Source organism: Cnephaeus nilssonii (genome assembly GCF_951640355.1).
Source record: "Cnephaeus nilssonii genome assembly, chromosome: 12".
In the NCBI taxonomy this organism is placed as follows: Eukaryota; Metazoa; Chordata; class Mammalia; order Chiroptera; family Vespertilionidae; genus Cnephaeus; species Cnephaeus nilssonii.
In genome coordinates this window covers 31,070,348-31,091,204 of record NC_137083.1, presented here as the reverse complement: position 1 = coordinate 31,091,204, position 20,857 = coordinate 31,070,348, and the positions used below count along the sequence as shown (strand labels likewise).

Genomic DNA, 20,857 nt, shown 5'->3' with positions numbered 1-20,857 from the left:
CAGACTGAAGGGTCCCAGGTTCGATGTCATGGATGCAGCTGCTGGCTGTGGCTGGGAAGTCTGAAATGGCTTTACCCACTGTCTGGGGACTGGTGGCTGGGACTCCCTCTCCACGTGCTGTCTGACCATTCAGAATTTTAACTGGATTTCTATACTTGCCAGTGGGTGTTCTAAAGGGGAAAGGTAGAAGTTGCAGGGTCCCAGGTTCGATTCTGGTCAAGGGCACATGCCCAGGTTGCAGGCTCGATCCCCAGTAGGGGGCGTGCAGGAGGCAGCCGATCAATGATTCTCTCTCTCTCTCCCTTCCTCTCTGAAATCAATAGAAATATTAAATAATAAAAAAATGAGACCCTCTTATAAAAAATGTAAATAGACACAAGAGGGGACATGATAATTGTAGCAATCTGTCACATAAAAATGACAATAGATTTAATAATATTGGTTGGATGTCCTTTTTGTTCTTACATTTTCGTAGGTTCTGAATTTGGTAAGTCTGGTGTATTTCTTTGTGAAAACATTCAGAGTTGGCTTCTATGAACTCTGGACCTTTTCCTCACTAGTACAATTTTGTAGACTAAATTTCCAGGCACTTCACAGTCATTTGGTGTATTGTTTTTCAACATTATCTAAAGAGTTGAGTATTTTAGCAATGGGTCACCTCCTGGAAAGGAGTCTCTTCTTACTCCTGCTTTAACACGTTTCCCTACATTGCCTCAAGTTAAAAGTCACCCAGAATACTCTCTACAGAGAGATTCTTGGGCCTCAACCCAGACCTACTGAGTCAATTTCCAGGGCAGATGCCCCATGATCCTCATCAGGCAACTTTGGGAACAATTACACAAGAGTCAGTTGAATTCTGCTCACGTTGAGTCACTGTGCTAATGCCCCTTGCCCTGCTCTCCTCTTGGTTAATCTGAAATTGTCTACTGATACACATGGTCACATTTGAAACATCTTTGGTAATAGAGTATATGGTTTATTACAGGTAGAAGAACTTGCTTTGAATACCAACCTAAATAATTGATTTTGCTGAGGTAAACTGTGAAAAAAACATTTCAGTGTGGTTAGTTCCAAGGGTTGCCTGGAATATTTCTTTTTGCCCTTCATCTAAATATATTTCCTTGTTAGGAGAAGTAGGTTCACATCCTTGGAATATTAGTATTATTTGGAAAAAGTAATACAGTTGTTATAGAAAAAGAATTTTTATTGGTATTTCCAGTGTTACAAATTATACTGATATATGTACAATAATTATTCATGAGTTTAAACATTTCTTTAAAAGAAATACTTAATGACATCTCTTTTTGCTTTACAGAATGAATGTGTGCCTGCAGAGTCTAAGGGAAATTGTATTTTCTCTTGGACTATCCTAAAGCGGGGGATACATTCATTTTTAAAAATCAATGCCCAGTAGAATAATTTGGAAACCTACCAAGGGAGAGAGTAGGCTTTTGAACAACTTATATTTTCTTTGAACTTGGGGAAAATGTTCTCAAAACATCCATCCACCCAACTGTTCAGGACCATAATAACTGTCCCTATGTCTGTGGCTTCTACTAATTCTACAGCTTTACATACCTGAACTTTGCTCCTTTTCCCCCGTATGTTTCTGAAAACTCAGGAAGAGCTAAGCTGTTTTCATATTTCATTAAGAAATGTGTCTTGATGATTTATAGCTCCAAAATTTCAAATGTTGTAATAGCAAACCCCAGATTGGATGTACCTGTATTTTACGATGACTTAGAAACTTCTTTTACAAGTCAGCAAAAGTTGTAGAATGCTTTGAGTTTATTTTTTAAGATATGCGATAACAAGAGTTCATGAGTTCTGCGCCCCAGCCTGGACGCTGACCATGGAGAAGTAGATGCCCTTCTGCGCTAGCAGCTGCTGATGGGTGCCGTGCTCCCGGATCTTGCCGTTCTGGAACACCACTATCAGGTCTGCGTTCTGGATGGTGGACAGGCGGTGAGCGATCACAATGCAGGTGCGGCCTTCTCTGGCTTTGTCCAGGGCTTCTTGGACAATCTATACACAAATCAGATCAGAAGCCTCACCTTAATTATCTGAATAGGTTTTAGCATTAAAGGAAATTTAAACATGTTACCATCCAAGCAAGAAAATTTCTTTCGTTTCTTATCTCTTTGAATATTTGCCTCTATGCCTGTGTATTAATATAATCTGACATCACATACAGTTATGTACATCTTTTTAATTATAATAAAAATGGATTGTCACTATAATCTTCACAAGTAGTTACAATTTCTAACTAGTCACACAATATTTGACTTAACTAGTTCCCTTTTATTGAGTATTGTTTTCCATGAGAATTAATATGCTAAAATGATTTATGCAGCCCTTTCTTTTGAATGCTTTACTTTTAGTGTGTTCCTAAAAGTAATACATGATCATTTTAGAAAAATTGGAAAATACTGAAAGGAATAAGAAAATATTCTACCTCAAAATAACCACTGTCTAAATTTCTATTTACTTTTTTCTGCGCTTACGTATTTTTATTTTCATGGCACAAAACCCTTCTGTTTTACAGATTAAATAGATGTGAGGTGGAAGGCCATACTTTTTCACTTTCAGTGTCCAGAGCAGATGTAGCTTCATCCAACAGCAGAATTCGAGGTTGTCTGATGAGGGCTCGGGCGATCGCAATCCTCTGTTTCTGACCTCCTGAGAGCTGAGTCCCCTTATCTCCCACTTTTGTGTCATATTTCTGCAAGTCAGTCAACAAAATTAATTAAGGTCCTAACCCAGCAAAATTACTAATGTTACAATGAATAAACTTTTACTTACATATGACAGTACTACTTATAAGAAAAAAAATTTGGAATCAATAAAAAGTTTCTGTAACAGCTACATAGTTGTCCATTTAATGTTTGTTTTTTTACATTTAACGGAAAGTTTGTTTTCAAAATCCAAATAGAAGACGAGTGACCTTAATTCTCAATGGTATTCTGCAATAAATTCTCGAATTTCTACCATTATCATAATGTCATCTGATGTTACTGGAGTCCTAAAAAGGTTAAATGTTAATGTTTAAGGCTTAAAATTCTTTAAAAGTCGATATAATCAGATGACCAACAAGGAACCCAGTTTATTTATTCTCTTTTAAACTCATTCACTCACTTAAATATTTCCTGAGTACCTGTTATGCCCAGAACTGTGGGAAGTGTGTAAAAATGAATTCAGCTTTATTCCTACGCTGAAGGAATTAAAATCTAAAGAGAAATGCATATTCAGCATTCAATACAAGTTAAGTAGCAAATGAGTTGTATAGGCAACATGCTATGAAAGATCACTGAGGGAAATAGAAATTGTGGAGATAAGGTGGGAGATGGAGAAAGGGGAGATAAATTATAGATACTTTAGTATAGAAGTTGAGAGAACATTCTAAGCTAAAAATGCACAGAATGGATAAAAGTACAAATTGAGTTGGTTCAGTTTATAGTGAACTGAATACTACTCAGCAACAAAAAGGGATGAACACAGACCTTCAGGGAATTAGGCTAAGAAAAGCTCATCTCAAATGGTTATATACTGTAAGTTTATAGAATGTTCTAAAAGTGGAAAGTTACAGAAATGAACAGTCAGTGGTTGCAGAGGTTGGGGGAGTGAGAGTGGGAAGGAGGGGTATGAGCTATAAAAGGACAACATGAGGGATCTCTGTGGTGATAGAATGTTCTGTGTCTTGACTGTGATGGTGCATACATGAATCTATAATGCAGTAAAATTGCGCAGAACTAAATACACACATATACAAATGTGTACATGTAAGACGAAGTGTGAATGAGATCCGGGGATTGTGTCAATGTTAATATCATGCTGTTGTTTTGCCATTTTGTCATTGGAGGAAACTAGGTAAAAGGTACATAAGATTCCCCTATTCCTTAACAACTGCATGCGAATCTATACTTATCTCAAAATAAAGTGTTTAATTAAAAAAAAGTATCACCAGGGATACTTGGCCTCAATCAATGCAGCCCACCAGTTCGCAACCTGCGATATGGTGTGTTAACTTAATATCACCTTATTTGTTCTCACTATATTTGTATGAGGTAGACGTGACATAAGGACACTTGGGATCATGAAGTTCCGTGTCTTGTCCAAGGTCAGAGAGCTAGTAAATAGACACCTTCTGTTACCAGACTGTTGGCGTTTGACTTTGGGAACTGTGTGGGGAGGGAAACAGTGTGCAGTTGATTATGATTTCATCCTAAGAAGTTACCAGTTAACTTACGTGGGGTAAGGTCTCGATGAAAGGATGTATGTTGGCTGCTTTGGCTGCACTCACAATCTCATCCTGGGATACGACCCGGCTGTTGTCTCCATAAGCGATGTTCTCGGCAATGCTGTAGTCGAACAGGATGGGCTCCTGGGACACAATCCCGAGCTGGGCTCTGAGCCATTGGAGGTTGAGTTTCTTTGCCTCTTGACCATCCAGCAGCTGAAAACCAAAGCCCACAAATTATAAGAAGGGCTTGAAAAGAAAAAAACAAGCGGATGTGGGTGCATATGGGCATCAGCAGTTTATGAAATACCAGGCCTCATAGCCCCTACACACTTACACTGTTGGAGGCCAACATAGCCAACGATTTTTATGACGATCATGCCGTCCCTTTCTTGGCCTAACTGGCAAAATGACAGCACATTGGGTCCTGTCTTCATATTCCTCTCTTTGTCCCTATCTGTCCTCTTCAGGCAAGGGTACCATCCCCTGCCTTTAGGCAGCCCGGAATTAGGTGTTCTACTCATACCTGCTGTCCCCGGAGTGACTCCAACCTCTCAACTTGACTTTGTCCCCCTCCCGCAGGCATACCAGAACAAAAGGCAGATTCTGAAAGCTGGTTACCTCCTGACCTACTTCTACTCCTTCCCCCTGAGATCTACCAGCCCTAACTGTTCTCTCTCTGACAGCACAAGGACTAAAGTTCAAGGGGAAGTGTGCAAGGTCAAGGGGCAGTGTCCTTGGGAGAATGGTTTGGTTGGTGGCAGGTTGGTTATGTTTTGTTTGCTGTAAGCAGGAGGCATGATGCTTCCAGAGCAGCCTTGTGATGTAGTGACGGCCACGCAGCTTCCTGCAAGGTTCGAGTCACCAGAGAAACAGACACAGGTTCCATTAGTCTTGACCTCTCAATCGAGAGATCCCCGCCACCGTATTAGCTCAGCATACCCACGGTGCCGAGCTGGTTGGCCTGTGTTCCTAACTGCCGAGTGACTGTAATGGTGGAAGGATAAGGTTTTCCCAAAACAACAAGGTTTAACACTTTGGTGACTGTCTACATGGGGGTGGGGGTGGGGGGGCGCTCCCAGGGCTAGCTCAGTGGGTGCTACCCAAGGTGATGGAAGAGGCAGGCAGTATCAGAGCCGAGGCTTCACTTATGGAAGAGAGCCAGAGCTAGATCCCCGGAAATCAATGATGAAAGCCAAACACGAATGGGCTGAAGGTGGGGGTCAAAGCCAGAGAGCCTGGAGTTCAGGGTTGGAGAAGGCAAAGCAGAAGCAGGTGGGGAGGGAACAAGCAGGCAGTAGCCTGTCCTGGCAGCCTACCTAACACTCTGGCAGGAGTTTGTGCTTTCCTTTATAAACCAGGAACTGAGGGTTTACTTAGGGGGATAAGGCTGGCTCAAAAGGCCCATGGCAGATAGAGGCCAACTTCATATTCACTATTTCCTGAACTAAATTCCAGATGTTCTACCTGATTGTTCCAATAGCTGTCTGACTTAGGGTTTATAGAATGTGGTCATTCTATCAATAGGATTGTGGGTCTTATGCAGGTTTTTCCATTGTGGGCATACTGGTTTAACCACTTGAGATACTGCCTTCAATCAGGTAACCGATGGAAGAAAGTGCACGCACCACGGTTCCGGCCGCCGGGTCGTAGAAGCGCTCCAGCAGCTGGACCACCGTGCTCTTTCCGCAGCCGCTGCTGCCCACCAGGGCCAGCGTCTGGCCCTTCTTCACCTCCAGGCTCAGCCCCTGCAGCACGGGCACGTCGGGCCGGGTCGGGTAGTTGAACACGACTTCGTTAAATGTCACATTTCCTTCAAACTTATCCTAAAAAAAAAATTTTTTTTTAATGTTGCTATTGTAATCGGTCTGATCCTTATTGTAATAAACAGTATTATTTCAAGAAAACTTTACCAAAGACTGTAGTAAAAAGACATAAAAGTCATATTCAGTACAATTGGGGCTAACACTCGTTAATATGGACAGAAAACTGTTCTATAAAATGAAGATGGGAGATGGGTAACAGGTTACATTAAGTAGTCGTATCATAGATAGTGGTTATCTAACCTCGATTTCTGGTTCATTTAAGACAAATAATTAGCATTCTCAAAGGACAATCAGGAGCCTGGAGCCAAGGCAGTGGCTAAAGATTCAAAGGTGTGGGAACGTAGGGCAGTTTCCACCTGCAGGCTCAGTGGGCAGCCCGTCCCAAGCCCTGGCAGCCTCTTTCTCTCACTCACCAACACAGCGAGTTTCTCAGAACATGAATAGCTGGGAAAGTCCCAGAAAGATAGCCTCTCTCTTTACCCACACTGCCTCTTGTGCAGTAAAATGTACAGCAGCTTGTGTTATGCAAAGAACCCTCCTATCCAAGCTTGAGTTAACTTTGGAAATAGCAAAGTGTATGATTACTCACTGTGAATACAGTGGCCTTCTTACCAATTGTAATTCAGTCATTACAAGATGTGATTAAAGCCAAATTGCTCATTGCATTTACATACAGAATTATATGCATATACCTTCATGCAGAAATGACTAACGGTTTTCATAAAAATTAGCCAGTTCCAGTACATCTGGACTCTTTTCTGTTTTTTGTTTTTTTGTTGTTTTTTAACTTTTGATGTGCTAAACTTCAGAATCCTTGAAACTCCCTATGGAATTTTAAAATGCCAGGAAAGTTGGTCAAATCCTAGATCTGTAAATATCACCAAGATGAATAAATGTCAGTGTAATCACTATAGATTTATCCTGGGGTCACAACTGAGCAGACAGCAGACCTTGGGGAAACAATTAACCAAGCACGCAGAAGGCAGCAGAGAACTCACAGGCCTCAGGCCTTCCTCGCTGTAGCTGTCAATCAAAGGTTGTCTTTCAAACAGCATGAACAAGTGGGCTGCCGACAGCTTGGCTTTGGCATAGTCTGGAGCAAAGGAGCTAGCGTGTCCTAGCGCCACTGCGCCAAACACGATTGCTGAAAACACCCTAGAGACCGGAAGAAGAGGGATTAAAACGTCAGCCTGCATAATTAGCTCCATGATGTTTAAAAGTCCACAGACACACTGCCCACCAGCACCGATATTTGTTTACTCCCTTAGTCATGCCCCCACCCCACCTCACCCCACATTCCTGTGAAATTCCAGTAACGAAGGAGCAGGAGGGAAATCCACAGGCGAGGCAGGTCACCATGGAGGGTTTCTTTATTCCTTAGGTGCCTCTCCTTTCTTAAGAGTTCCTGTAACTTTCCACAGTTCTTCTCGTTTTGGAAGTGGCTTATAACTGAATCTGATTTGTAATCTCAAGGAATTTTAATAACTACGGATACCCGTTTTAGAGCGGAGGGAACTGAAGTAGACAGCGTGTTAAGGGGCTTGGTCAGCGCCAGACAAGAAGTCGTGTTTCCTCTTGAACCTACAGCCCTGACGGCCTGTGTGTGGTTTCTGCTAGACTCCCGCACAAACACCAATGACCACTGGGGTTAAAGAGCTTTGATTAGGAAAAATGAGCCTTTACCAGAAATAGCTTTTCTCTGAGAATTAAAATAATTATTGACACAACCCTGAAACAATCGCCCTAAGCTAAAGGTCTCCTTTCTAATTAAATAGTCTTTAGAGGACAGACATGGATTATAACTGTGTTTATGAAGGGCCAAAGATTCCCAGGACCTTCATCTCCACAAAGCCATTTACTTCTGGCACCAGAGAAAGGGGCGAGGGAGAAAACCTCTATCTGGTAATAATGGAAACTTAAAACCTTTTTGCTTCTACCACGCTTCTACATCTAGGATATTAAAATGTGTTTTAATTACATGGGGACAGGAATGGTGGGTATAGTAAGGCTCTCAAATACGTGGTAAGTTTGGTTACCAAAAATTAAACTGTCAAATAGTGATGAACCCACGTGTAGTTGCCTAGCTTTCCTATACCAATCTAGCTTTAGCATGGAAGATTAAAAAACTGGCTTCCAATTATCCAGAATTTAACATTTTGATGGTAAAAATGAAACAAAAAAAGACCAATTTTCTCAGTGATATTTTTCTAGAGAGTAGAAATACTCCAAGTTGTCAGTCCCCAAGCTGAGCTGCATATTTCCATTGGATCTTCCAAAACCACTCTCTACTCTCTACCCATCTCTATGTTGTACCTTCCCCATCTGTCAGAGGCTGACCCTTCGTGGACCGCACCAACAGCTTTTCTCGTCCTCTGGCGTCTGATGGGGTTTGGCAATGAAGGGGACCAGCTGGGGGTGGGAGGGCTGGAGGAGAGGGAGGCCAGGGTATTTGGTTTCTTTCTTGTTGGCTTGTGGTGTTGTTGGTATCCCTCCACCAAAGAGGACAGAAGGCACTTTTTTTTTTTCATAGTTATTTCAATTTCGGATGAAAAGAACAGCTTTTAAACACTTCACCTTCCTTGTTTTGACTTTTTTTTTAAATGGTTCCTCATTAGTGCTTTAAAATTCATCCCATCAGAGCAGAAATATGCCAAATGACCTTAAAGAAAGAATGGCTTCCCTTTGGCACGACTAGACTGTAACTTAATTGAATGTATTTAGCATATTTTGAAAAGAGGGATGTATCAATCAGAAAGTCCACTGGTCCACTGGTTAGTCTTGGAAACCAAGCAAACAGGAGAGAGACTAAGGCAAATGTTGGCAAGGTCATCCCAAGTCTGGTCAGGGGACAGAGCCTTTGCCAGACATCAGGCAAGCAGTCCCTTCTCCTCGACAAGGCCACCTGTGGTTGCCCATAAAGAGCAAGCTATGTAACTCTCTGTTTTCAGTCTATGGTCACCAGCGACTTTCTAATTATGATTTCTATCTGCCTACATTATACAGTAAGAAAATTTGCTATCCTCCTGTCTGGAGTTCTAGCTAGTCCTAAAATTCTGGTTTATGATGAGCTTGGTTAGTTTTTGACACTCCAGTGATTAAACTGTCCTTTTAGTATTGATTAGATCAGATTTCTGTTGTCGATTCAACTCTCTAAACTTATCTTAGAACAAGAGAGGAGTTTTTTCTACTCTAAAATTTTGCATAGACGTATTGAAATCTTACTATAGAATATTCTTAATATTTTAAAAATTGCCCTAACCAGTTTGGCTCAGTGGATAGAGCGTCGGCCTGCGGACTCAAGGGTCCCAGGTTCGATTCCAGTCAAGGGCATGTACCTTGGTTGCGGGCACATACCCAGTAGGGAGTGTGCAGGAGGCAGCTGATCGATGTTTCTCTCTCGTCGATGTTTCTAACTTTCTATCCCTCTCCCTTTCTCTCTGTAAAAAATTAATAAAACATTTAAAAATTACTTACAGAATAACATCTCTGAAGAGCATATGTCCATTCACGATGAGATAGGCACCAAATCGAAAACAACCGGCATAGGAAAAATACATAAATGCTTGTGAAATACTGAAAGTAATTCCATAGATGTGTGCCTTCCGTACAGAATTTCTGAAAAGCAAATTAGAGCATTCATAACCATCTCTTCAACCACTCTTAGCACTGTGCAGTGGAAAGAGCACAGCTTCTAAGTCTAGTTGACCTGGGTTTAACTTCTGCCCCCAGTTACATTAGTTTAAGTAAGTGACTTAACCTTTCTATGTAGCAGTTTTCTGATTTGCACAATGAGGATAACCAATATGATGCAGAATTGTTTTGAGAACTAAATAAACAATATAAATCTTTAGCACAGAACCTAGCTCTAAGCGGTTGCTCAAATGATAGTTGCTGACCCAGAAGTCAACCCCTATGATGTAAACATGATTATTGTGTTAAAAATATTGAGGATGTCAAAGTTAGCACTAAACTTTGAGTTGTCTGAATGTGATTTCTTTAATATCATTCTCTTCTCTTCTATGACTAGTTATCATCTCTTATATCAAACTCATCTTTCTGATTCAGAAAAGTAGTGTCACTGAGGTTTATATAGAAACACATCTTTCCTCATCTAGATCCCATCAGCCCCAATAAGTTTTTAGTACTATTTCTAATTAGATCCCATCCTCGGTATAGCTAATTATTAGTCTAAATCCTCTAAAAGAACAACAATTTATGTTTAGATTAGAACGATTAGGAGGAAGGCATTTGCCAAGAGAGAAAAGTCAAAGTATTACTGATTTGGATGACTTTTAAGTTATGTGCTGTGATCATGGCCTTACAATACTAATATTACTGAAAGATTTACAATGATATTGAACCTTTAAATCACAATCAAATTAGAAATTAGCTCCAGCATTCTATTATTCCTTAATTCTCTTGCAGTTTCAAATAAACCACAAGGTCATAAATAATGCCACAGGTATATATCAAATACCAAGTGGACAGAAAACTGTAGCTGCATGAAGTATACATAAAAAGGAGATAGAATAAATTGAGAATTTCAGATATCCGTTTTCAAATCTGTAAGTGTTCAAACTATTCTTGTTTTGACCTTTTTTTTTTTTTTAATGGTTCCTCACTAGTGCTTTAAAATGCATCCCATCAGAGCAGAAATATGCCAAATGATCTTAAAGAAAGAATGGCTTCCCTTTGGCACGACTAGACTGTAACTTAATTGAATGTATTTAGCATATTTTGAAAAGAGGGATGTATCAATCAGAAAGACCACTGGTCCACTGGTTAGTCTTGGAAACCAAGCAAACAGGAGAGAGACTAAGGCAAATGTTGGCAAGGTCTACAGAGTTGTAATCTAAGTTGTATTCAATTTTGTTAGTGTTAAAATATATTCACAACACCTGACTTAGAAAACCCAATGGGGCTGATGTTGATATCTGAGGGACTCAAAGTATGGTGACAGAAGGTAACCAGACTTATGACGATCATTTCATTATATATGTAAGTATTAAGCCACTATCTTTTACAACTGAAATTCATATAACATTGTAAGTCAATTATGCTTCAATAAAAAAATAAAATAAAACTTATGAATTGTTTATTTCTGGAATTTTCCATGTGATATTTCAACCGGGGTTGACTAAGTTACTGAAACTATGGAAGGTGAAACCGTGGATAAGCCTCTTCTTTGGCTCAGTCTACACAATCCAAAGAAAATAAAGGTTTAAGCAGTTCCCCCAAAACAATGTTTATCCTGCCTCAGCCAGATGGGTTGTTCTGTTGCCTGCACTGATGAACAAAAACTTGCACAGTCTTCTGGACCAGGGGTCCTCAAACTTTTTAAACAGGGGGCCAATTCACTGTCCCTCAGACCGTTGGAGGGCCGGACTATAGTTTAAAAAAAAACTGTGAACAAATTCCTATGCACACTGCACATATCTTATTTTGAAGTAAAAAAACAAAACGGCAAAAACACCCGCATGTGGCCCGCGGGCTGTAGTTTGAGGGCGCCTGTTCCGGACTGTCCGATTCTTGGAGACCCAATCTATTGTTTTTAAAAGAGAGAGGAAAATCTGATCCTATGGCCCAGTCGCGTTAAAAAGCTACTTATTTTCAGTAAGATAATTAGCAAAAAAATAAAAATGTCATCCTTACAGTTGCATTAGTGCTTGGAGCAGCAGAGGTTTATTATCTTTGGGGGACAATAACTCAGCCTTAGGCCGGCACTCGGTTCTTAGTAACGATCGTATGTTCATTACCTGTAAGGTCCGTACAATTTTTCCACATACATTGATTCAAATTTTTTTTCCTGGGTCAAGGACACAACTGTCCTAATATTTTCTATCGCCTCTGTTGCAATCTGTAATGTAGAACAGATCTTGATTAGACATGGGGCTTTTCCTTCTGAAACCATGAAAAATATAAACCTTGGGGCACTCTGAAAAGAATCCTGAAGGGTTTGAAGTTCCTTCATTTTGAATGCAAAGACATAACAATGTGTTCTTTAAGACGAGCCGTACGGCACAACGGACAATCCGAAAGCACTTGTGGTTGTGCCAAGTCCATTGGACAAGCTTTTGTATTCCGGGGAGACCGACAAGCTTAGGGCAAGAATGGGAGCCTGAGCACTACAGCCTGAATCTATTCTCAGTCCTGCCACCAGGCAGGTACTTGACTGGCTTCAGTCACAGCCCTTCCTGGCTTGCTTTCATCACAGGGTGGAGTCCTAGAGAGTTAGGCTAAGTGATTTCTAAGGGCCCACGAGAAGTGTCAATCATTCCTCCATGAGCACATCCTTACGTAGAGGAACTGTGCACCGATAGTTGGAAAGAAGATCCAAATTGTAAATAACATGACCCTGCCACAAATCCCTGGTTAAAACCGGGACAGACCCCTGACTGATGCCGGCCAATCAGATTATTTCCTGGACCTGGAGGCATCTGTTTGAACTGAGAAGTCCTTGGATTGGGAGGCTAAGGTCACCAGGGTATGTGTGGGAAGCTGGTCTGAATATGCAGCAATGGAGGAACGGAACAAATGTACAGAGGGCCTCAAAGACAATAGAGCCTGTGGCTCTAAAGGAGGAGCCATGACTTTCCAGTAACATAAGCCATGGGTGTTCCCTGCACTTCTGTGTGTCCTTACATCACACCCCTTTTACCCAAACCAGCCAGAACAGTTCTCAGATGACAGCCAAACCTCCCCTTGACTGATGTCCACTGTCTGTGACAGCTTATCAGCCTAAATCATAGATCTGCAGCTGTCGTCTAAACCATTAGCACAAGGGAATTCAGGTCTTAATTTTAGGTTGTTGTATCAGCTTTATGACTTCTATCTTAGTTCTCAGCTTCTGTAACCAGAAAAAAGCAAGATATTTGATACTTCAGGCTGAATAGCCTTATATCTCTATTATAAATGAAAAAACCTATCAGTAATAACAGCTGGAGTAGAGAACACTTATTGAGCTTTTACTATGTGCCAGGTATTACCTCATTTAACTGACATGATCTCATTTAGTCTCATAATAACCCTGTGAGGTAAATATTATTCCTGCTTTCACAGGCGAGGAACTGATGCACAGAGAAGTTACGTGGCGTGCTTAAAGTTCTTGAGTTAGGGAGTAGGCAAGCAAAGACAGTCTACCTAAGGCCAAGTCCAGGTTCTTAACTCATTATGCCATTCTGCTCTCCATGCTTTGTCATTTACAAAAGAGGAACTGGTTGTTAATGACTAGGTACACTCAACTCTTGATTTTCTGGTCATGGATTAACTGCTTAGAGGGTTAATTCTGATTCAGCAGGACCTTAAACTCAGTAATTAGGCAGGACCCAACCCAGGAGGGAGGGTTACTATTCATCCTTCTCCACCCCTCTTCCCAGCCCAGCAATCAACACCCTCACTACCAAGCCCTTTTTCAAAAATGAAAACGGGAAGATATCCCGAATCCCAATGTACTTTACCCATGAATAATCTCCACCAGATAAATGAGAACATTTCATTTTGAGGGGAAAAAAAATAGTGATGTAGGTAGTTTTCGGAGACTTCTTTCTAACCCTCATTCTGTGTTAATCAAGAGCTGACTAAGTAAACAAACTTGAACTGTGATTAAATTGCTGGTAATGAACATTTAAAATTTCCAATCCCAAATTTTCTTAAAAATCACCTTGTTAGGTTAAAGTAGCTGCTAAAAATAGTTTCAGAGTGGTCAGTCTGAGTTACTCATTCTCTGATCCCTAGAATGGCAGAGTATGTATTAGCTGAAAGGAACATGGGACATTACCTGGTACAATTCCTCATTTCATAAAAGTGGAAAGTGAGGACCAGACCTCCTCTAGTATCACACACTGTGAGTAGCAAAGCCAAGACAACTAACCCAAGGTGCCGTGTTGGTTTGCCATACTGCTCAATTCTCACTGCCTTCCTCCCGCCCCAATTCTGGCAACTTTCAGTGTTCTTTAGCCATTTATAATAGAGTTCAGACTATTGTCCTCTCTAGGTTCAAGATGTTTTCTTTCATGCCACTAGTCTAAGAAAAATGTATCTTCATTCTATCTACTGACAATTCTCCCTTCTGAAATGGGAAAGGACACGGAGTACAAAGGAGAAAGGAAACGACACCACGTACAGGATGTTTTCTCAGCAGAGAGCTGTGACAAACAGAAGTCAAGGACATGATGCCCGGAAGTCCCACCGCCAGGAGCCCAGAGGCTCTTCAAGCACGCAGGGCACCAGGGCTTCCTGAGTTTGGGCACCATGCACCGGGCTAGTTAGTGCTCTGACTCGGGCGAGGCTGCAGGACCCACACGAGAAGGAAGCGTTCTGATGGGAACCTGGCGGTGAGACGGACGCTGCTTTGAACTCAGCTGATGCCGTTAAGAGAGAAGGGGCAAGGCTCTCATTGGCTATCACTGGCTTAGTGGCCACAGGCTTGTTGGGATTCTACTCTCACCCCTTACAGGCCCTCGCTCTGGAGCAGGTCACTCGCCGTCTTCTGAATGCTTTCTTCCCTGTGAGTGGGAACACTGTCAGTCCCACCCACTTAGCTGCAGCAAAGGCCGGTTGCAGTCATGCTTGTGAACGGGCTTTGTAAAGTCTCATGCTGTAGAAACTATCACACTACATATTCATGAATTGCTTTACCTCGTAATGTTTCAATAAAGGATAATATTTACATAAGTAAGAGTAAAAAAACACCCTGGCTGTCACCTACATTTAAATTTTTAAATGCATGAACATGTAAATAAAATATTTGTGTGTAGGCTTAGACACATTTAAACAAGTATAAAGGGGCTGTGTAATAAAGAGCTTCAAAATTAGGCACGGATTTGAATCCCAGCCATGCCTTTCACTTGTTTGAGTCTCAGGTTCCACACTGGTAAAATTGGGGTAACATGAGTGCCTGCCTTGTAGGATTGTTGTGAGGCTATAATGAGTTGGTGCACATAAATACATACTTAGAACAATAATTGGCACATAGTAAAGACCAAGTGTTTGCCCAATTGCCATTATAGTTAGAACCACAAATCGAAGCATTACTGCCCTCTGGTGGCGGTCCACCTCAATTACAGAAATCACAGCCAAGAAGAAAAGAACTTTTAAGAACCAGCAAGTTCCCTACCTTGAACAATTCACTTACATTCTCTGTTTTAAGGACTCCTCATCTGTAAAATAGGGGTGATATTTGTCCTAACAATGGCATCAGGGTATGAAGTAAAAGGTAAAATCAGCTTTGGAAATTCAGAAATTCTTTATAATGACCCCACGTAAAGTGTTTTCTACAGGCTAAACGCTTTCCATTATTCCATGTTCAAGTTCTAGGCATTCTTAATACAGTCAACTATCTCATGCACAGTGCTGGCAATGATTAGCTGTAGCGAGCACAAATGTTTAATCATTAAAACATTAATTCTTAAAACACTCGTGTTGCAATAAATAATTCAAATAAAACATGCCAAAAAAACAATGCTCATACTAACACATAAAACACATGTCCAAACACAATGCTCATGCTAACGGAAGCCTCATGTGACCCACCTTTCCAGCAGCTTCCAGCTCCTTTTTATCTCTTTTGGCATTTCCAGCCAACATTTTCATTTCAACAATTCCTGACACAGCGATAATGGGAACAACCGATAACAGCAGAAGAGTTAACTGCCAACCGTAGATAAACGATATGATGATGCCAGTCCCAAGGTTGGCTGTGTTCTGTGCCATTAAAGCCAACCTGGTCCCCGTGGCCTGAAAGAGTGAGAGAAAGAGGCGGTTTAGGCTTCCTGGGTGGCAGGGTTTTGCGTCTGTGCTGACATTTGCTCCCTTTCACGACAATAAATCTGAGACCCCTGTGCTTAACGCACGAGGCTCTGCAGGTTTTTTCACCTCTCACTCCTCTCCTGCCCACGTGAGCGCAGCGTTGCCGCCCCGAGGAATCAGCGGCTCTGCTTGGGGACAGGCTGTGGGACACCCACATTTTTTTGTGAACCCACACTTTTTTGTTCACAGAGGAAACGCCCCCCGGTGTTCTCTGGTCATGTTAAAGACTGTTTGCTTTAAACGTGCAAGAGGGAAGCGTAATACTTCAAGAGACCACCTGTTACAAAGTGTGCACGCCCTCAGCCCATCCCCTGTGGGCACACACGGGCGTGAATGACTGTTGGTACCTCTCAGAAAGCAGGGCTGATGCTGCTGTGGACTCTCCCCCCTCCCCTGAGCCGTGCAGACACACTGGGCTTCACAGCGACAGACCTCAGCTCCCGGGGTGGGGACCCAACCAGGGAGAGCGTGGCATTTCCCAGAGACGCAGTTACTGGTTCAGGGCCTGGCAGATGACCCAAATGAGCTCCAACAGACTTAAGGGAAGGGTGCTCATCTGGCGGTTGAGGCACAGGTGTGCGCTTTCGCTGGGTGGGAAACAAGGAAGCGGTAGCTCTGGTGGCTCCTGGCAGCCATCCTAGGGCCTGGAGGGACGGAGGCGGAGGGGGTAGCCAATGCTCCGGACTGAAAGCCACTCAGAGCCACACAGACAGAGGGCACCTGCGTCCTTCATGACATTTTTGAGCCAGTGGACCCATCGACCCTGAAGTCCAACCTTCGTCTTTATTGTTTAGGCCTGTTTGAGCTTTGTCATTTCCAGCTGAAAGCAACTTAACAGGTGCAGCTATGCCCTATGTCTATTCAAAGCCACGTTAAAGGAAAACAGGAGCAGAGTGCAGTCTACATACCCCTTGGACTTGGGAGGCGTCCGTTGCGAGTCTTGTAGAAAGTGCGCCAGTGCTGTTTTTGTGATCATCAAACCAGCTCATGTCCTACGACACAAAATACACCTTTCAATCAGTTCAAGATGAAAGCAAGAGAAGGAAATCAGATGCAACCATTCGAACCTTCAATGCTGAGGCAAGATCCACACTGACTTGGGAACTGGAGTTCCAGGGACCCTCACAGGCAGCATAGAGCCCGGTCCCTGCCCTGGGCACACGCCCTCAGAGTCCACCAGGGTCCGAGCCCGAGGCGGCTCTGCTGGGCCAGGGACGGCACCGCCAATGGGGCAGGTGTGTGTGTGGACTCAGCAGAGGGCAGCTTCCTGCCAGGTCCCCTGAGGTGCAGGTGCTGTGGGCGTTCCATCACCCAATGCTGACCACTAGCCCCACGGACACTTCCTCCTGGCCTGGCATGGTGGTGTCCCTCATAAAGGCGGGGAGGCTCTGGGCTGGACATGGCTTCCTGTAAATCCTAGGCATGAGAACATCAGCCCTGGTTTCTCGCCATGTTTGTCTCCTTAAACACAAAAGAGTGTCTCTTAGGGATGACTTTAAGTATAAGCTACTCATCCACAGCATCTTTTAGTTTCGTATAAAATAATTTCCCTACATAGCACGGTTTAAAAGATACTGAAAAAAGGGTTGTAAACTCAGATTTGCTAAAATACGATTCAGGCGGTGTGCCCTTTTATGAACAAGAAGGTAATCACTTCCTGTCAATCGGGTGAATATTCTGGCCCTCTCCTAAGACTTCTTTATAGAACTAGAGGGTTCGCGTTCCCACTTTCCCACCTGTCCGGCCCTGGGCTGTGAGCTTCCCAGGAGGGCAGGCAATGCTTGTCGTCCCAGCTACCAGCACACTGCCCGGGACACGGCAGGGAACAGGTTAGTGAGTGAATAAGCGAACTAATGTGAAAACAGAGCTCAAATAAGACAGAAACAAAATAAATCACCCACATTTGGGGAAACCTATAGCTAGCATGGCCGATTGTGGTGCACGAATTCTATCAACCTCGTTTCCCTTTGTTTACAAGCGGCCCGGAGTCTCACATGACTCGCCGGGGCTTGTGTAGAATCCAGGGGCGAGATACGGGTCCCTGAAATGATAGTGTCCACACGGACAGAGGTAGTTGTGAAATAATCCCCCAACACCCCTAAATTAAGCCTAGTCCAATGAGAACCCTGCGAGGTCTTTGGATAATTGACGGACCAGGACAATTTGCAGTGCCCCGACAGGTGCTTGTATGAACACCCAGCGGGGTGGGGAGGGGGGACAACATGCAATAGGAACAGAAGAAGAGGCTGAAAGTAGGAAACCTGGGCAGAAGGCATCCAGGGCACACACCTACCTGTCTCAGCATCGCTTTGAAAGCCATTGACCGAAGCCTGGTGGTGAGGATCTCGCCAGCTTTCCCAAACGTGAAGCCCTGGTGGAGAACAGAAAACAGAAGCTCCTGTGCCCTTGGCTCATCACTGCTGTTCTGACGCAAGTGGGGACTTGCCCACTGATTTTTACATGACTTACATATTAGCCAATGAGTCAAGTAACACATGTCTGTGACCATTCATTCAAAGTCCCAACTGAAAATTCACGTACTGCTGAATCATGAGTATGCAATCGAGATGAGAAGCCTTAGAAGTGTCCAGTTCTGGCTTCTGAACCATTCTAAACAGGTTTCCTTCTCAAAACGTTCAAGAACATCTCAGGGAGGACAATACTGTGTTTAGCCACAACTTTCAGTGTGTTCCTATTACTTTAAACAAAACAGTGAAAAGAGAAGTAACAAAATTCTATGCAGGAACGCATCTGGATCACATGGGGAGGAAGGGGGGCGGTCTGGAGTAAGAAGCTCCAGGGGAGTTGGCTGGCTCCCGGCCACAGCTCCACCTGCTCTCAGATTGGGGACCAGGCCCCTCTCCCTCCCCAAGCATGCTTGCCAGGCAGTTCCCCTCTTTCTAATCAGATCCTGTTCTCAAGTCCACAGCTGGGCCGGGTTCTGGGGCGGGTGGGAGCCTCCAGGGAGCCTGGGAGGACACTAAGCCAGGGGATGGTGCCCAGGGGGATGGTGCCCAGGGGCATGGTGCCCGGGACTAGACCATCTGCTCTCCTCCTTTCTTTGCTGGCAGATTGCTCAAACCCAGGGTGGGCACCACAGTTTTATCCATGAGCCCACTGTTGGTGCAGCCATTTATGTACCCAGCTCCACTCCCTCACACACCAGGGCTAGCAACTGGGTGGGATCACTGAGATCTAAAAAAATGATTTCTAAATAAAAATCTTGGCTTACTGTTGCCACTGGTTCAACAATAAGGGAGAAGCGGGCTGGGCCTGACTAGGAACCATTTTGCTGAATTAGTGGATTGTATTGGAAGGGCCTGCATGGTGATCACTGAGTTAACGAGACAAAAAGTATTTGGTAAAAATCTAGGTAGAAAAGTACAATCGGAGTAGGCCTGCTAGTTCCCTCTGGCCAGGTCTATACTATCTAAATGCAATACAACATATATGTTCTTTCAGAGAGTTCATAGATTAAGGAGGAAACACTCAGAGAAGTTATTGATATTGTGTAAAGAGTAACAATAACAAAAGAGGATGCTATTGTACTGTTCCCTCTCCACCCCTCCACCTTCCCCCGCCCCCCAGTTTTTAACTAGTTGAGTTTAACTGGTTCTTACGTTCTCCTGGGGACTTGGGTCTCTTTTTCCCTTGCTAAGGGAAAAACCTATGACGTGCCATGATTTAGCACACAGGGAAGTCACAATTACTCCTGCTAAAGCCTGTTCTCTATAAACGTCCTCTGTCAACTGTGTTTGCCATTTATTTCAGTCTTGGACTCAGAAACTCCACTAGGTCTTGATTAATTGATAGTTAATCAATCTATATTAATAAGTAGTTAAAATCTAGTAATGAATCTATATCCTCATTGAATCTAGACTCCACGAGAAGACCAAATCGTAGGCACCTACCTGAAGGAAGAAAGTAAAGAAAGAAGTAATCCCCAGGCCCAAGAACAGCAGCGAGATCATGTTGCACTTCTGCTGCTTCACGGCATCGTCCCCTGGCCCAAAAATCTACGAAAGAACACACAGAGGGCCCACCTCATCACAGGTCCCTTGCTTATTCCTCCCACCAACAGTGGCTGGAGCGTCGCATTGGAAAGACGAGGCTTTGAGATATGTGGGTTTTTATTGTGGTAAATATGCATCACATACAAGTTACCATTTTACTCATCTTAAAGTGTGCAATTCAGTGGCATTCGGTACATGCACAGTGTGGTGCAACCTTCGCCACTATCCATATCCAGAACTTCCTCATCATCCCAAATGGAAACTCTGTACCCGCCAAATAGTAAGACCCCTTTCCCCCCTCCCTAGCCCTCTGGGAACCACGATGCTAGTTCCTGCCTATGAATTGAGGAATGCGTGGTTATCAGCATGGATTGTGTGTGGTTGCACACTTTGGTGTTTGTTCCTCTTCCCCTGCACTTGCTGTTCCCTCTGCCCCAGCCTGTTCCCTCCGCCCCTCACTTCACAGGGCCTCTGCCCAGAGAGGCCTCCCCTGCCCAGCCTTCGGGAATAGCAACCCCACCTCCAGGCCCCCCACCCCCGGCCAGATCCTGCTTTAAAACACTCGTTATCCCTTGACACATTATGTAGCTTGTTTTGTTTTGCAGGGATAGTAACCTGTTTGAGAGCAGGACTCAGATTATTCTGTCTCCTGATATATCTCCAGTGCCTAGAGCAGTGTTTGGCACATAGGAGATGCCCCAAAATAGAGATACAGTCCACATAGCTCTTAAATTGCAAGAGAGTTAGGAATTGGTTTTTAATATAAAAACATTCTAATTCATTTGTTTTTTGGCTTGAGGTCTTAATTGTAGACCAGTGTCTAATGTCAAAAGCACAATGAACTCAACATGATGGAGAATTAAGTCATCTTTAACAAAAAAGTCTCTCCAAAAATGTAAGTGGCTGGCTAAGGTTATACAACATAAATACTGGGTTTTGTGGAGCCGTAGGCGTTTCTGACAACGTCCTATAAA

At 43.2% G+C, this 20,857-nt stretch overlaps 1 protein-coding gene across 1 annotated transcript in view; it reads right to left on the bottom strand.

Annotated features, from left to right (window-relative positions):
• Positions 1-1,810: 1,810 nt before the first annotated feature.
• The window catches only part of ABCB4 (ATP binding cassette subfamily B member 4), a 62,919-nt gene continuing 43,872 nt past the window's right edge, over positions 1,811-20,857 (bottom strand). Inside the window, exons 18-28 of the mRNA XM_079786187.1 lie at positions 19,782-19,886; positions 18,164-18,241; positions 16,779-16,862; positions 15,595-15,798; positions 11,820-11,920; positions 9,538-9,678; positions 7,062-7,218; positions 5,866-6,063; positions 4,247-4,453; positions 2,576-2,722; positions 1,811-2,025 (exon numbers count right to left, since the gene is read on the bottom strand). Coding sequence (XP_079642313.1) covers positions 1,819-2,025; positions 2,576-2,722; positions 4,247-4,453; positions 5,866-6,063; positions 7,062-7,218; positions 9,538-9,678; positions 11,820-11,920; positions 15,595-15,798; positions 16,779-16,862; positions 18,164-18,241; positions 19,782-19,886 — 1,629 coding nt within the window. The 3' untranslated portion in view covers positions 1,811-1,818. The remainder of the gene's footprint in view (positions 2,026-2,575; positions 2,723-4,246; positions 4,454-5,865; positions 6,064-7,061; positions 7,219-9,537; positions 9,679-11,819; positions 11,921-15,594; positions 15,799-16,778; positions 16,863-18,163; positions 18,242-19,781; positions 19,887-20,857) is intronic.